Source organism: Mirounga angustirostris, unplaced genomic scaffold, assembly GCF_029215605.1.
Source record: "Mirounga angustirostris isolate CCGP_5_RB_7025 unplaced genomic scaffold, mMirAng1.0.hap1 SCAF_1, whole genome shotgun sequence".
NCBI classification, from domain to species: domain Eukaryota; kingdom Metazoa; phylum Chordata; class Mammalia; order Carnivora; family Phocidae; genus Mirounga; species Mirounga angustirostris.
The window spans coordinates 176,274,385-176,291,828 of NW_026991709.1; the positions used below are offsets into that span (position 1 = coordinate 176,274,385).

A 17,444-nucleotide genomic window follows, 5' to 3' on the forward strand; every position below is an offset into this window, starting at 1 on the left:
TGTAATATGGATATTATATACCAATTATATCTCCAAAAAAAAAAGAAGAAAATGTCTATATCTCCATGAGATGTGTGTTAACTAATACTCTCCCAGAAACCATTTAAACACAACTGCCACCCCTCACTTGGGACATCTCATAGTTTGAAACACAACACTGAGACAGTATTTCAGGAAGGAAGTAATTGCAACTTAAAATACCACCAAATCCCAGATGTCTTCCCATAGGAGAGTGATGGCATATTTCCTATGAGGGGAGATAGCACTTTCTTTAAGGAAGTACCTTGATGACCTCTTGGGTAAGAGAGGTGAGGATCCCAAACTTGGGACAGATCTGGAATGAGGCCATCCAAACAAAAAGAGTCAACAGAAAGAAAGAAGAAAGGGAGGGAGGAAGGGAGGACCTGGGGATTTCATAGGCAACCTGAAAAAGAGGGAGGCTTGCAAAAATACAAAAGAAGCAGGGAAGATCTTGCTCACAGAACCCTGTTCTCCTTCTCAGGCCTTCTCACAGTTGTGCTAGAATACATGTGTGTGTCGTATGTTGAATCTCTCCTCCTTTCTCTACCCCTCCATCCTAGACTAAAAGCAAAAGCCCCGTCACATCAGGGCTGGTATCTGTTATCATCCACTGCTCTGCACGCAAGCATGTAGGCTCACACCTGGCGCACAGCACATGCTCAATCATATTTGTTGACCTACTAAGCAAACAGGAGGGCAGAAGGGCTTCGCAGCAGTCAGAACCTGAGGGGGCAAGACCAGTGAGGATTCCCCATGGTGAGGGAAACTAAGGCACTGTTTAAAAAAAAAAAAAAGCCCTAATTCTTAATGTGTTCCCTATGCCCTCCTCCCCATCCATTATCCTCCAATTCTGGAAAATGTTCAACATCCACCTGGTAGTGGGACTTTGAGGGATGAAGAAGGAGGCGGAATGAATCAATTCATGTACAAACAGCAAAAAGATACGAGTTATCAGAATTCTGCCTCCTTTGGAAAAGTTAGGGGGAAGGGTCGAACGGCAGAAGAACTCAAGCCTCAGTCTCTGACTTCTTCAAAATCTAAGGAAGAGGCTGAGGTATGGGCTCAAGGCAATTTAGAAGGTCAGGAGGCTTAGAGACAACACCTCCACTCTTCACCCAGCCCACTGATAGGGTAAATTAGAATTACAGAAAATCAAGTGGAAGGAGAAGTGTAGTTCTGGCTCCCCAGCAACCAGCAGACAGAAATGGCATTGCCTGGGTAAATGTCACACCCAGCACAGATTCAAAGGGAATAGAGCAGGCAGCCCTTCATAGATTGTTTAGAATAAAACACAAGCTATAAGTGCATCTTTCCCTGTAGAGCCATCAGGGAAGTGGATGGGTCTATATTCCACTATCAGCAAAAGGTATTGATTGGTACTTATTAAGTGCCCACATGCTCCTTGTGCTGGACAAAAGACCCAGTCCCACTTATAACAGCACTCACTCAATAAGAGTATCAACATTAATACAAATACCAAGTGACAGTCCCCTGATGACCAATAGATGTCACAATGGAGAAGAATCCTGATGTTTCAGAATTTAAGCCATTGTTGGCACAATTCCTTTCCAAAGTGACAGTCAAGTGGCTCAATATCCTAGTTTACAAGGACACTGAAAACAAAAATATTAAGATAGCTATTGAATAAAGTTTTTTTTAATTCTAAAAGACACGATAACAAGCAGTATTTTGGCTTCTGTCCTACAAGGGAGCGGTATGTCTCCCCAGAGGTCACAGGTAGATCTTCAAATTTTAAGTTCTCCTATAAAGGACTTTCAAAAGGAAGAAGTTGCCTCCAGAAGGCAGGGATAATTTAGCTTTTCTAAATCTATAAATTGTGGCAACAGAAAATGAGGAAGGTGGTAGGGTACAGGGCTGGGCTGGATGGACAACCTTGGCCATCCACACTCAGCTGCTTTGAGGGGCTTGTGACATCTGAAGGAAAACAAAAACAAAAACCAATAGCTCAGTTCAAAGATTGGTTCCTGAACTGTAAGTCATTTCTAGGAATAACTTCCCATTAATCCCAGAAAACATTTATATCTACGAAGTTTGAACAGCTCTTCCATCAATTTATTGGGGATTTATAATCAGGGAGCTGTCATTTTCCAACAAGGAGATGATATGCTCGTTGACTCCATTTCTCTTTCTGGCACATGAGGAAATGGTGAGTAATGCTCCTTCCCCCATGGGGAATGAATCAATGGTGGCAGAAACACACCCCGAGCCTCACAATGGAGAACCCTGGTGTTCTGCTTGTCATCCTCTTCTCTGGCAGCTGATCAATGACAATATGTAAATGTGCATCCAAGACAACCTGCCCTGTCTGCCAGCATTACAGTAGCCCCTCCCTCCAGGTCCCTTTGTGTATCTGTGACTGAGCAGCTTGATGTACAGTCTCCCTGACGTGCTCCATCTCATTAGAGGACAATCCTGTGCTCAGTTCTTAATGGACTTTACAAATTGGCCGTCCTCCCTCTGGTGCAAGATTATTATAATTTTATTATTCATTCCAGGAATTAGTTGCCAAAAATGACAACATGATCAGTACCACTGACAGATATGAGGAACATCTCCCATGACATCTTAGGAAGGGGACCATCTGAAATAATGTTTGATCTTTAATTAGGAAGAAATGATTTGCCACTTTTCAGCAGAAGTGGGAAGCTACAGCATATGTGCCCTCTGCTCTGAAAAGCCTGCAGCACCCCCTCCCCTCCAGGGCTAAAGGCAAAAAATTAAGCAAACTAATACACGCTAAACAAAGCCCTTACTGTGCCAGGTGGAATATGCAACTCAGATGTTAGTCACTGTCAACCTCAAATTCTACATCGGGAATCAGAAGATCTAGACTCAGATCTCTGGTCTGACACCAAGCTCCTCTGGTGCCAGTTTCCGCATAAATAAGACTGGGGGATAAAACAATGTCATTCAATCATTTCATTTCTAAAACTTTATCTATGGCTGACACTTCTTTGTTGCCAACCTCTTTCTTCTACTCTATCAGCAGATTCCACCCCACCCCAATAGAGATAGAAAATGCCAGACACTCACTGCCCCAGCCCTCCTTGCAGCTAGGGATGACTGTGTGATAGAACGTAAGTGGACATTGCAGGGACCAGGCAGGATCTGGAGTTCAAAAAGGGAGAGAGGGAGAGAGAGCGTGGGAGATGGATGAGCAAGTAAGGCATGTTCGTCTTCTCCCTCCTTCCAACTCTGGATGGTGCGGATTTAGGATGTGACTTGGGGTGGCAGCGGCCATGTTTAAACCAGGAGGGGAAGGGCTGGACACTTGCAGAGACGATCACCCAGAGCCATGGCATTCTGGCCAGCAGAGAACCAACTCTGGAATTGCCTACCTCCCAACATCTTATTAGGAGAAGAAAATTAAGTCCAAACTGAGGAAACCACTCTTGGGTGTCATTTTATTTCTTGCATCTAAAAGCATCCCAAAAGAGTTATTATGCTGTGTTATCTTCACCCTTTTTTGTTTTTTTCCATGTTTTGTGCCACTGATGGAAGCTGCCTATACCATGCTCTGTTGGATATTAGACTGGCCACAGCTGAAGGCCCACAGGACCGCTAGGAAGGGTTGGTGGCAATACCCGATCCTTCACAGACCCCCATCCTGAGCTAGGATGGGGGATTTGCTTTCCCATGTCCTCTCATTAATTTGTTCTACCTCTGTGGTCTTCCAGTCTTGGCAATAACTAAATTAGAACCTTCAAATGCTGAGATTCTCCCCAAGTCTCTGTCTTTGGATTATAGTTTTACCTTTTGATTAAAAAAAAAAAATCCAAAAGGAAGTAGCCTTAGAGATGATGCTAGATCTTAATATATACAAAAGTTTTATGAAATAACATTAGCAAAATATTACCAAAGAGGACACGTTGAGGTCAGCTAGAAGACATTTTTAAACATTATCCTGTGGACCATCTCACAACTTTTAAGACACAACTCCAGACCCAAGATATGCAGAGATTGTTAGAAGGGATGAAACGTCCTACTTTACTGCTGGATTGCAGATACCATGACTTTTACTGGCTAAATGCCCTTTAAAATGCTGAACAAGCAAACCTTTTCCTTAAAAATGAACGCCACCACTCTGAAAAACTCAGACAAAGGGGCCATTGTAGCCTAATTTCAATGTGATTTTCACTTGCTCTGTGAGAACAGGAGCAGCTCCGTGGCAGACCTCGTTTCCGATGAGTTTCAGCGAGCTAAGGGGACAGTTAGAGCGGAATTTACAGTCACCGGGTACTGCCCGAGCTCTCTACTCTGTATCAAAGCTATGGAGGCTGGAAGCAAATGTCACCATGACAACCATTTATGTGGTTAACATGGAAAAGTAAGATTTGATGGGAGGGAAAAAAAAATGCATGCACCTATAACTCTAAAATATATGGTGAGTTTTATGTTTGTTTGTTTTTTTAAGGCCAAGCCCAGCACCTGCCCCTCCCCTACCCCACCCTTAGATGTGTGTGGGTGAATAAAAGGGGCATAATGAAACCATGAATAGTAAGTAAAGGGCTTCAGAAATAATACCACAGGGTCTCCAAATATTCTAATTTACGTCCACCGGCAGCATACACATGTGTCCTAACCAGCCATCCTTCACAGGAAATTCATGTGCTCTATCCCACGGTTTCTCCCTCACCCCTTCTGAAATACGTTCTGCCAAAACCCCCACAGCAAAATAGTCAGAGGGTTTCAATGCTGCCTTTTTAAAACAACAGGTAGAACGAGTAATGAGTTATTTTGATGTGTGCTTGGCCAAGTCTGTTAACGACAAACCCCAAAATGCCTCTGGGGAGTTGATACTCTTGAAAGCCCCTTGCCAGTTAGCTTCATTCTTTTGGAAACCCTGAGAGGTGTCACTGAAAAAACAAAAACAAAAACAGAAACAAAAAATACCATGTAAGGGAAAACCAGAGTCTTAATGTCCAGCGCTCCCTGTGTCATTCTCTTGGCCTGAGTTTCAAATGCCTAAGTTTTCAGAAAGAGGAGAGCTTGCCATAGGCTAATGGTGCAGAATAACAATGCTGCTTAAAGAGGGAGAAAAAAAGTTGTTTAGGCAGCTTTTAATGTAAACTGAGCAATCCCCAGCCTCTGCAGCATGAGAGTACAAATGAAATTCCATTTATATCTGAATTACATGGGCTCTGCACCCCTCATTTCCAAAGTTCTCACTATTCAGGGGAATCCTTTTGATGTATTTTTCCATTTTTGGCATCCTGGCTGGCGTCCTCAGGATGGAGGAGCCCCACCACGCATGACAACCCCCTGCCCAAGCAGCCCGAACCCTCCTCAAGAAAGCTGTTCCTCTGCCTGCTGGACAGCCTCCTTAGGATGCTGGAAGATGCAAGCCCCTCAAGGGGCCACACAGCACTGAGCTCCCTCAGTCCTTGCTCCAAAGCCACAGTGGGTTCCAAGCAGAAAAGGAAAACATGTCTCCTTCCCAAACTCTAAGTCTTATTCTATTAACCAAGGCACAGAGCAGCCAACATTATATCCTGAATCTTAAAAGTCCCTCAGAAAAACAACTTCAGGGATGCCTGGGTGGCTCAGTCGCTTAGGCGTCTGCCTTTGGCTCAGGTCATGATCCTGGGATCAAGCCCCGCATTGGGCTCCCTGCAATGAGCCTGTTTCTCCTTCTGCCACTCCCCCCTGCTTGTGCTTTCTCTTGCTCACTCTCTCTCTCAAATAAATAAAATCTTGGAAGGAAGGAAGGAAGGAAGGAAGGAAGGAAGGAAGGAAGGAAGGAAGGAAGGAAGGAAGGAAGGAAGGAAGGAAGGAAAGAAGGAGGGAGGGAGGGAGGGAGGGAGGGAGGGAGGAAAGCAACTTCAGAGAGCTACCAGAAGCAGTCTCAGTTTCAAGGTCAGACTTTGTTGTGGAGATGGAAGTGGAAAAGAATTCTTCTGTCTTCTTCCCACCTCCAGGGTGACCAAGCACTAGACTTCCTCCCCAAGTCATGGTCTGTACTCCCATGCAGTTATCAAAAGACGGGTATCGGCTCTGTGCTCTACTGTGGGAAGAGTCTCCCACAGCCAGCAGCCATGTGCCCCCTGTGGGGTTCCCGCTTGGCTATAGCCAGTCAGACTTGGGAAGACTTCTGAACCAAACTGGGTTGATTCATATTCTCTCTCTCTCAAACCAGGGAGACAATGGTGATGATGACAACACCACCACCATCATTCCCAACTGTGGCTTCGGTAAGAAAGTCTTTTAAGGTTGCCAGGGAAGCTCTCTGGTCCCCTGCACATGGATGTGAGCTGAGAGTTTAAAGATCTGAGCTTGTCACTCGGTTTCTGTGAGAGCCCCCGTGTCCTCGAGGAAATCCACCTCATGCCGCCACAGTCCTAAGAGTCATCGTTACTGCCATCACAGCCAAGGGCAGAAGTCACTTGGCCCCCTCAGTCCTTGCCTCAGTAGGGGTATCACCACACACGAGGCCACAGGATGCCATGATTACCAGCAGTGCATTTTCCATTAGCAAGACTCAACACTGCGCTCAAGTCTGAGGATCCCAGGAGCAAATCCTCAAACCCATCCTAGAGTACCAGTTGCCTAGCAATGCTCCTGGTGCCGACTTCCACATCATTCCGGATCCAGGCAGGAGATAGGAACAATACCAGTGTTTTGTTAGTTTGTTTGAAACAGAGAGAATGTAATAAAAATAAGTGTTCACTAGGGATAAGACTGTTAACTTTAGAGAAAGCAAAAAGAGAACACTAAGCTATCACATGGGGAGACAGCTACCGCTCCCAGGAATGCAGGAACCAAGGGCAGAGGTTGGAATGATTAGAACTCAGAATCTTAGAGAACATTCTCGGCAGAGCTGAAACTCAGATGTCTGAGAATAGGGTGCTGCCAGGCTGCTGCCATTAGCTCAGAGCTTAGAGGAGGGGCTCCCCTGGGGGCAGGACCCAGCCCTCTGAGGAGAGGCCACCAGCCTCTAGTCCTGGCGTCTGAGCAGGCAGAAGGTGGCCAGGTCTGCCCGTGCTGGCCAAACAGCAGACGAATTCCAGAGCTGCTATGAGAAGGAACCGCCATGCTGGGATAGAGAAGCATTACTGGGGTGATGCTCGCAGCAACAAAACATCTCCCAGGATCCCCTAGTCCCTCCTCCTGACAGAACCTTCCAGGAAGCAGTCGGCACCAGCAGAAACGTGGTGTGTTGTGGTCCAGCCTCAGCATCACAAAGCAGAGCAGAGAAAGGAGATTTGGGAGCTGAGAGACAATAACTTCATTCCTGATGAGATCATTATGTTTATCCACAGGGAACAAGGGTTTGAAAAGATAGAGGTGAGAAAGGAAGGAGTGTTCTGGCTGAGAGAACAGCATAAGCAAAAACAGAGACCCAGGGAACAGTTGTTGGGTGAACGTGGCGGACGCATGGGACTCGTGAGAGCAGAGGACAGATGAAAGATAAAGGGAGAACGGAAGTGGAAAAGTGTACGCTGTCCTGCTGTGCAGGGTCCTGGGGAGCACATTGGGAAGTCAGGACATTTTCCTATAGTCATTCAGAACCCAACAAACATTTTTAATCCGGAAAGTAAAATGATCAAAGATAAGTTTTACGATCACAGCGGTATGGAGACCGGAATTATCACTCTTTTCATCTTTGCATCTTCGTAAAGATGAAAAAGATGGCTTTATTTTAGCTACATCAACCCTTCTGCTTAAGTTTTCCAGGACAAAACACAGTGTTCAAATGAATACTTTCTAAAAAAAATTTTTAGGATTTTATTTATTTATTTATTTATTTTATTTATTTGAGAGAGAGAATGAGCGAGAGAGCGAGCACAAGCAGGGAGGAGCAAAGGGAGAGAGAGAAGCAGACTCCCCGCTGAGCAGGGAGCCCAATGCAACTCCGGACTCAATCCCAGGGCCCTGAGATCATGACCTGAGCCGAAGGCAGATGTTTCACCGACTGAGCCACCCAGGCACCCCTCAAATGAATACTTTTTAAATGGAGGCTGGTAGGAGGGGAACAGGGGTGGGGTTTTTTGCCCAAAATTTCATTGCCCTCATTTGGCTTCCTTCCAGGTTTAAAATCACAGATTTGCTTATCAACTACAAAGGGAAAGATAGTTACTTTACACAGGAGGAACCTGGCAAACATCAATTTACCAAGTTGTGACCAGAGAAAACATCGCCTACGATAAGACATACCAACATCACCATGGACCCCTGCCTATCAATCACTGAGAAAGACACAGCAGTTTTGTGGAATTCAAGCTGAAAATGCATAACCTCAGCCCAATCATGAGAAAACACTGGACAAATCCAAACTGAGGTCAGTTTATAAAATAATAACTGACCAATACTCTTCCAAAGTGTTAAAGTCATGAAGACGAAGAATGAAGGAGAAACTGTCCAGATCGGAAAAGAGGAAGGAAAAATAACAACAAAATGCAATGTGGGAGCCTGAATAGGATCCTGGAGCAGAAAAAGGGCATTAGAGAAAAACTGGTGAATTTCAAATAAGGTCTGCAGTTTAGTTAAGAACACTGTACCAATAGCAATTTCTTATTCTTGATAATTACACCATGGGTGTGTACAATGTCATGATTGGGGCAAGCAGAGAAAGAGATATAAGAGAGTTATCTAGGGGCGCCTGGGTGACTCAGTCAGTTAAGTGTCTGCCTGTGGCTCAGGTCGTGATCCCAGGGTCCTGCTGGAGTTGAGCCCCACACTGGGCTCTCTGCTCAGTGGGGAGCCTCCTTCCCCCTCTCTCTCTGCCTGCCTCCCTGCCTACTTGTGATCTCTTTCTCTCTGTCAAATAAATAAATAAAATCTTAAAAAAAAAAGTTATCTATATTACTTTTGCAACTTTTCAGTACATCTAAAATGAATTCAAAATAAAAGCCTTTCTAAAATGCACAGATTTATTTACATGGGCTGGAGTCCCATGGATTTCCAGCCATAATCATCACAATACAGGTTGGGTAAATAGATGACTCCAAAGTGCCTTTTCTGGAAAACAAAGACCGTGAGACCTTCAGTCACAGCACACCAGCAGACAGGATGTTATTTGGCAGAGCACTGGGTGAGAAGTATTTCACAATGGGCACAATGAAAGAGGTGAGAGGTTACCAAAGACCAATATTGTCTGCTTCTTAATAGAGTCAGGGATCAGCCCAGTTTACAAGATGGAGTCATAAGCCTCCTTCAACCAACCCACACCTGCTCCCAGGACCAACACCTCAGTCATCCTCGCTTCTTCCCTCACATCCACATAAATCAGTCATCAAGATGTGTTGACTCTATCTTGGTATTCTCTAACCCACCACCGCCTCTGCCATTCAACAATGGTCTATTGCTCTCTTGTAAGATGACCAAAGCCAATTTGGCCATTCATAGTTGCTAAGCTTTCTTACTGAATCTGGAGAACCTCCAATGTTTAGAGGTAATGTAGAGCCATGTTTCTCCTCAACCCCCTCTTCCCACCTGAGCAGTATGTCACAAGTAAGCAAGTCTCAAACTGAAGGTCACCACACCTACAAAGAGTTATGAGCAAACAGGTCCTAGAGAATCAAACCATCTGGGCCTCATCCATGCCAAGCCTCTTTTCTCAGGTTTTTAGGTATTTTATAAAGCACGTTGCATGAAGTTTCACCCTGAGGTAAATACAACAGTGTTCCAAAGCCAGGTTCACCTCTCATTTAGTCAATTTAGGCAACAGAGTCTTCCCCAAAAACACAGAGACTAGGACACTTCAGAGTTCTAGACCTATACTGACCTTATTATTATTTTTTTTTTTTCCATTTGAGAGTAGCCATTTATTAACTGACCAGATTACAAAAATAATCATGGTAGATACCTTAGTTCATCCTTCTAATAAGCCTATTGATCTGGTCTTCCCTGTTACCAGCATCTCCACCTTCTACAAAATGGGTGGTCTTTTTCTTCATTCCCCCTCGTGGAGAAGATAATTTGAAGGGCCATAAAAAGTTGTTTGCTTCTTTGAAACGTTTTCCAACAGTATAGATCTCGTGAATCAGATCCTCCATGCAGATGATGCCATATTTACCAAGAGATCGGGCAATCAATGTGTTATCTGTCAGGGCAATTCGCTTCTTGTTGATTTTGCCATAACCACGCTTGTAGATCAATTCATTCACCGACTTCAGGTTTGGGTACCCCCATGCTATATAAGGTTCCACAATCCTTAGCATATTAACTGAAGCCTTGTTGAGCTTAACAAAGGTGCCATTGAAGATCTGGCGAAGGCGAAGAAGCTGCAACACCTTTCGAACCTTTGGGCTCACACCATTGATACCTCTGATCCTAATGACAAATGCCAATTTGGGTTCCGCAGGTACGTAGAAGTTGCCAGCTTTTCTTGCCATCCTTGCCATTCGAATCTCAGTTCTGTACATCTGCCTATATTCCTTGTGGTAATGCTTAGCTTTTTCATAGATAAGCTTCCTTCTTGCCTTTCGAAGCATCTTCTGAGCAAACTTTTTCCTCAGACGCTTGATCTTCAACTCTGCGAAATTCCTTCGCTTCTTCTTAAGTGTTTCTGGCACAGCAGGAACCTTCTTTTTCTTCTCTTCAGCACCCTCCATGGTTCCAGTCGGAAAAAGAGGCTGACCTTATTCTTAAACCCTGGCAAAAATTCTTTGCTTGACCAAACTTTAGTCAGCCTCCTGAAACTTCTCCTAGGCCCATCTGTGCATGTCCTCATAAAATCTGGTTTTCGCAAGAACCCTGATAAGTCAGCTTAATCAGAACCCCTCTACGTTTGACAACTAATCATTCTTGGTATCTCATCAGGTTCTTCATCCCCCAGTGTCTAATCACCTGGCCTATCTTGAGTAAGAATCCTATTAGATTGGTTTAACCAGAACCCCCTCTTACCGCTATGTTCTGTCTTAGTAATTTTCTACCCACTAACCTTCATCCTACTCCTTTGCTATAAATTCCCACTTGTCCATGCTATATTCGGAGTTGGCTCCAACCTCTCTCTTTCCCCCCAGTGTAAAATCCAATTGCAGTGTCCTCTACGCCTATCAGGATGGTCCTGAATAAAGTCTGCTTACCATCTTTAACAAGTGTCATAAATCATTTTTTCTTTAACAACCCCATTTGTGCAAGGACAGAGTCTAACCAATGGATATCTTGAACGCCATTTATTTCACCAATAACACTTATTTCTAACATCCCTTATGTTAATTAACCCGACAGTGATATCTGATGGCAGCCCTAGAAAATGGGTCCCTGATTAATCCAAATGTTAACTACTCCTAAAGTACAATTTAAAGTTGACTTATACCCACATGGAGAGATATATCAAATTGTCAATATTCATGCATTTTTAATAAACTGCAGAAGATTTAACGAGTTCTATATTCTGGTAAGTTCTGGGGACAACTGATGAGCTAAAACAGACACGGACCCTGTCCACAAAGAGCCTATAGTTCAACAGGGCAAGGAAGACAGCACTCACACAACCTGCCAAAAAAATATCTCATTCGCCAGGGATGTACGCTCAAAAGAAGTGAACAGCATTCCAGAAGAAGTGATAACAAAGAATATGGCGTTGTGCAGCGAATCAAGGAAGGCTTTTTTGAGAATGTGATAAATGAGCGGAGCTCTGAAAGATTAAAAATTCCAGGTGGAGGGGGTGGAAAAGGGGCAGACGGAACAGGCTGGCAAGTGCCCTGCAAGGAGCTGGTGGCAGGGAGAAGGACAGAAGGAGTGCCAGTGTGACTTGAACAGAAAGAACCCTATTCAAGTCTAAGTCGGTCCTAGCTGGCTGCCCCATCTCTGTTGTCCTTCCCCACCTACCCCCATTGCATACATGAATACTCATCATCTGCACACCACATTTCAGTCGTGACGTTATCCCACTCTGGTAGAGCACACTTACTCGCTTTTCCAGCCAGTGGTTCAGTGAATTTTAGAACACCTTGATATTCTTTGCTGAAAACTCTCAAACATCAACATCTCTAAGACATCACTTCTTCTCCCAGCCTTGTAGTCCCTTACTCAGCTTTACGTTTAATGCACTTTGCTCAACCTGCAATTACATTATATGTTTGTAGGAGTACTTGTCTGTTTCCTGAGTGGACTATCAATTCCTTGAAGACAGGCAGCTTTTTCTGCTGGAAACATACCATATCCCTGGTGCATAAACAGAGCTCAGAGTACAGGGTGTCTACCCAAACAGCTGAGGGAAAGAAGGAGATGCCAAAAGATGGACAGACAAGAGATTCAGAACACAAATGTGTGAATTAAGACTGTGGGTGCCCCAGGCTGGCTGCCAAGACACTGCTCCCAGCTCCACCACTTGGTCTGCTGCCCAGCCTCCTCAGGCCTCAGTTTTATCTTCTGAAAATGGGAATAATATGACCAACCTCAAAAGAGTTTTGGCAGGAATAAAATGAACTAATCTATGTAAGACTCTCAATGCGCGGTACAGAATAAACACTCAATACCATGTAAGTTATTATTAAACAAGTTTTACTGAGCCTTTCCTTAAATCCAGTTCAGGGAGAATTACAACAAGATCTCAGCACACAGTGAATTTCTTCTTCCCACAGACATCTACAATAACAATGTCTAAGTACACTGATGCAGCTGACTTTGCCTTACAAGCTGGGAAGCCTTCTTGTGATTCTAATACCTTCTTAAAAAAATTCCTAGGACTATGAGGTAGTGTGGTAGGTGAAATCCATTTGGATGCCTGGGAGTTCTTATTCTGTGATCCTCCATCGAAGATGCTGGTTTTCCCAGCCAGAGAGGTTCACCCTTGATCATCTTCAATTTGCTTCAACTCCCATTAAATCTTCTCATCATGTAGATGTTTATAAATCACACCTCATTTTGCTGATTAGGGATCTATTTGATTTCATCACCTTTTCTATAATTATATCCTCCCTATCCTATAAGTAGATCTCATTCAACATGTGACAACAAGTTCAAGGGCATGCATTTATACTTCAAACTCCCTTTAATGAAATTTCAATAGCAAAGGCAATGAACACCTCAGAAGTTCATTTCTAATTTTTTTTAAAGATTTTATTTATTTATTTGAGAGAGAGAATGAGATAGAGAGAGCATGAGAGTGGGGAGGGTCAGGGGGAGAAGCAGACTCCCCGCTGAGCAGGGAGCCCGATGCGGGACTAGATCCAGGGACTCCAGGATCATGACCTGAGCAGAAGGCAGTCGCTTAAAAAACTGAGCCACCCAGGCGCCCTCTAATTTTTAACATTATAGCAACTGGTATAAATTATGAGCATCAGAAGCAATAATAAGCACCCAAAATGAAAAACGAAAAATTTGTACACTGCCTATAGTACTAAGATTTAAAAAAAAAAAAAAAGACAAAAAAGTACTTTGATGTACAGAAAAAAATCAATAATAACCTCTTTAAAAAAAAAGATCTGGTGTAAAATTTGATTCCAATAGCCTTCTTGGCAAAGAGATTTCCTGTTACTATTTAAATGTAAATGAGTCATGAAGGTTGTGTCAGAAATATTTAGCTCAAAACCAGACCCAATACACCAAGAAAGACAGAACAAAGCCAAACCAAGGAAATGGAAATAAAAATGTTTGAGTTTCCAGATTTTGATAACTTTATGCATCTAGAAACAGAGGGAAGTGATAAATGGGTACAATTAAGATATTCTACATGTCATTTATTAAGTACTGTGTGACATGCAACTGTATGGATTGCTAGCTTAACCAATCACAAATCTAATCTGAACATTTACCACTTTGTCTTGATGATGCTTTGGAGAATTCAGCTATTGATTAAAACCTATTTATGTGTCCTTTCACAACAATCCATTTTAAGAGCCTTTGATTTTTTCAAAGAAGAAGAAAAAGCACGTTTAAGTGTGGCCTCAACGTCCTAACGAGAAACATAAGCTTGAAATCATATCTCTGTTCCAATCCACTGAAGCAGACACGCAATTTAAAAGAATTTAAAAGAATTAATCACAGCTGCGATAATGCAGCCTACAGAGACTTTCACTTAACCAAATATTAATGCAATTTATTCGGCTAATTCTACTTGTTTGAAAGGAAAAAGTCTGTGTAGAGTCACAATTGAAGATGAACACTAGAATTTGTTCAAGAATAAAAACAACAATAGGGGCGCCTGGGTGGCTCAGCCGGTTAAGCGGCTGCCTTCGGCTCAGGTCATGATCCCAGGGTACCGGGATCGAGCCCCGCATCGGGCTCCCTGCTTGGCGGAGAGCCTGCTTCTCCCTCTCCCTCTGTCTGCCGCTCTGCCTACTTGTGCTCTCTCTCTCTCTGTTAAATTAAAAAAAAAAAAAAAAAAAGAATAAAAACAACAATAATAATAGTAACAGCCATTTATCGAGCCCCAACTAGGCGCCAGGCCCTGCACTCAAAGCTTCAAATGCAAAATCTGATTTAGTGAAGAAAACCCCATTATGTATAGATATTGTGCTCAAGGGGCACCTGGGTGGCTCTGTCGGTTAAACATCTGCCTTCAGCTCAGGTCATGATCTCAGGGTCCTGGGATCGAGCCCCACATCGGGCTCCCTGCTCGGCGGGAAGCCTGCTTCTCCCTCTCCCTCAGCCCCTCCACCCTGCTCGTTCTCTCGCTCTCTCTCAAATAAATATATAAAAATCTTTTAAAGAAAATTTTAAAAAACTATTGTGATCAATTGGAATATTGTCACTCTCCCTTTTCCATGCGATTTTCAATGCTTCCTGCCACAATAGACATATATGTTTCTGCCTGTTTGAAGTAGGCTTGGCCCGGTGACTTGCTTTGCTATGAGGCATGATGCCATGAGAGGACTTCAATGGGCTTGCATCGTTTGCCTTGGGCTCTTCTTCTGCCCTCTTCCAGGAGAACATGCCAGTGCCAGAATGATGTAGGCACAGGAGTAGATCTGAACCCAACTGGCCTTGCATCTGGGTGACCTGCAACCACCCACAGGCCCATGGGCAAGAAAAATAAATGTTTTCTACTGTGAGTGACTGATATTTTTGGATTGTTTAATATATGGTCTCACTGTGTATTAAACTGGCTAATTGAGTGTATTTGTTGGCGAGGGCTGCTGAAGCAAACCACAAGCGAGGTGCCACAAACTAGGTGGCTTAAATGACAGAAATTTACTGTCTCAACTGTTCTAGAGTCTATAGGTCCAAAATCAAGGGGTCAACAGGGATGGTTCCTTTTGAAGTCTGCGGGAGAAGGGTCTGTTCCAGGCCTCTCACCTTGGCCGATACACAGCTGTCCTCTCTCTTTATCTCTTCCCTCACTTCCCTCCCTGTATATTTCTAGGTCCAAATCTCCCCTTTTGAGAAGGTTAACAGTCATATTGGATTAGAACCCACTCTGATGATCTCACTTCAACTTGATTACCTCTGTAAAAACCCTGTCTCCAACTAAGATCACATTCTAGGTACTGGGGGTTAAGACCAATATATGAATTTTGAAGGGGCATAATTCAACTCGTAGCATTTCGGTACTATTTTTAATATCCAGTGTATAGACGTAGAAAATGAATTTCAGAACAAGCAACTTTCCCAAGATCACAGAACAAACAAACGATGAACTAAGCCTGAGCCTAGACTTCTGACAGGGCCTTAGCTCTTAAACCTTCCACTTTACTGCCTATCTACCACTTTGCACAGAATGCTCAGAGTGAATTTTTTTAAACCGATGGGTTTATCAGTGATGGCCAAGCAAACACATATACACACTACTTACATACATGCTTTCCCATTTCATTTTTTTTTTTACAGAAATACAGGGACTCTCCCCAAACACTTAAAATGGAAGAACTTCTAGAATGCAAACCACTTCATTCATTAAATATTTCCAGAGCACCAACTATGAGTCAGTTCCTCCAGTGTGCAACAATGAGCAAAAGCATCTCGTTTCCTGCCCATAGGAGCTCGCAGTCAAATGAGGGTGATCGATGGATCAAAACCATGCATACCTTACTCTGAAATCACAGCTGTGATCACTATTGCAATAGGAAGTTACAGGGTTCCATTAGAGTGTAAAAGTCAACAATTATGACCTAGTCCGAGATGCCAAGAGCGGCTAAGAAAACAGAAATGAGCAGCGATCTCAAGCAAGGAGGAACCCCGTAGTAAAAAGCATGGGAGAAAAACATTCTGAAGAGTGGGCAAAACAGCACATGCAGAGACGCAGTGGCAGAAGGTATCCCAGAACACCCAAAGTAAAAAGAAGTCCAGACATTTGCAACGACGTGGATGGAACTGGAGGGTATTATGTTGAGCGAAATAAGTCAAACAGAGAAAGACATGTATCATATGATCTCCCTGATATGAGGAATTCTTAATCGCAGGAAACAAACTGAGGGTTGCTGGAGTGGGGGGTGGGGTGGGAGGGATGGGGTGACTGGGTGATAGACACTGGGGAGGGTATGTGCTCTGGTAAGCGCTGTGAATTGTGCAAGACTGTTGAATCTCAGATCTGTACCTCTGAAACAAATAATGCAATATATGTTAAGAAAAAAAAAAGAAGAAGAAGGTAGCAGGAGGGGAAGAATGAAGCGGGGGAAATCGGAGGGGTAGATGAACCATGAGAGACGATGGACTCTGAAAAACAAACTGAGGGTTCTAGAGGGGAGGGGGGTGGGAGGATGGGTTAGCCTGATGGTGGGTATTGAGGAGGGCACATTCTGCATGGAGCACTGGGTGTTATGCACAAAAAACGAATCATGGAACACTACATCTAAAACTAATGATGTAATGTAGGGGATTAACATAAGAATAAAAAAAAAAAAAAAAGTCCAGAGCATGCAGAGTAAGTTGCAAAGGGGCGTGGTGGGAGATGCATCTGGCAAGGTAGATATTATCCATTGTGATCTGCTCAGCAATCCCAGACAGTAGCTACTATTATCAGCCTCATTTTCAGATCTTTTTCCAAGGCCAACCAGCTGATACATGGTCAAGTAGAGGATCAAACCCAAGCATCTGGCCATTGAGGCCAAGCACTAACCACCACACTGCACTGTCTCTCAAAGCAAAAGAAAATGAAGAACACTATTCAGTGGAAAAGTTACTAGTCTTATCACCAATGCCTGGATTACAGAACTGCTTTTTCTGGCTTAAGTACATCTTGTGACTACTGATCTATTTGCTGGTATTTACACTACCTTATTTTATAATTTCCTTGTGTAAAGTGTACCAAACCTTACAAAATTGCCATTTCTGTATGTTGAAAATTGGCCAACTCCTAGCCATTTCACATGTTAACTCATACACTAATGCAAGTAAAAGATGAGAGCTGCTAAATAAATAATCATGAAATGAACAGGTATGGCATCGCCATCTAGATGAGGAGATGGAATATTCACAGTTGCCCTGGAAGACCTCCAAGTTTCCCTTCCCAATGTGTGTCCAGGGACGTGCCGGGGGGTGAAGGAGATGGGAGTTCCCCCCTCCCCGAGCTGCAG

The 17,444-nt window shown here is 43.6% G+C and overlaps 1 protein-coding gene across 1 annotated transcript; it reads right to left on the minus strand.

Moving 5' to 3' along the window:
• Nucleotides 1-9,791: 9,791 nt before the first annotated feature.
• Nucleotides 9,792-10,611, minus strand: LOC135364684 (large ribosomal subunit protein uL30). Its single transcript, XM_064593628.1, has one exon. It carries the CDS (start codon nucleotides 10,593-10,595, stop codon nucleotides 9,849-9,851), a length of 747 nt encoding a protein of 248 aa, XP_064449698.1. The 5' UTR covers nucleotides 10,596-10,611; the 3' UTR covers nucleotides 9,792-9,848.
• Nucleotides 10,612-17,444: the final 6,833 nt, after the last annotated feature.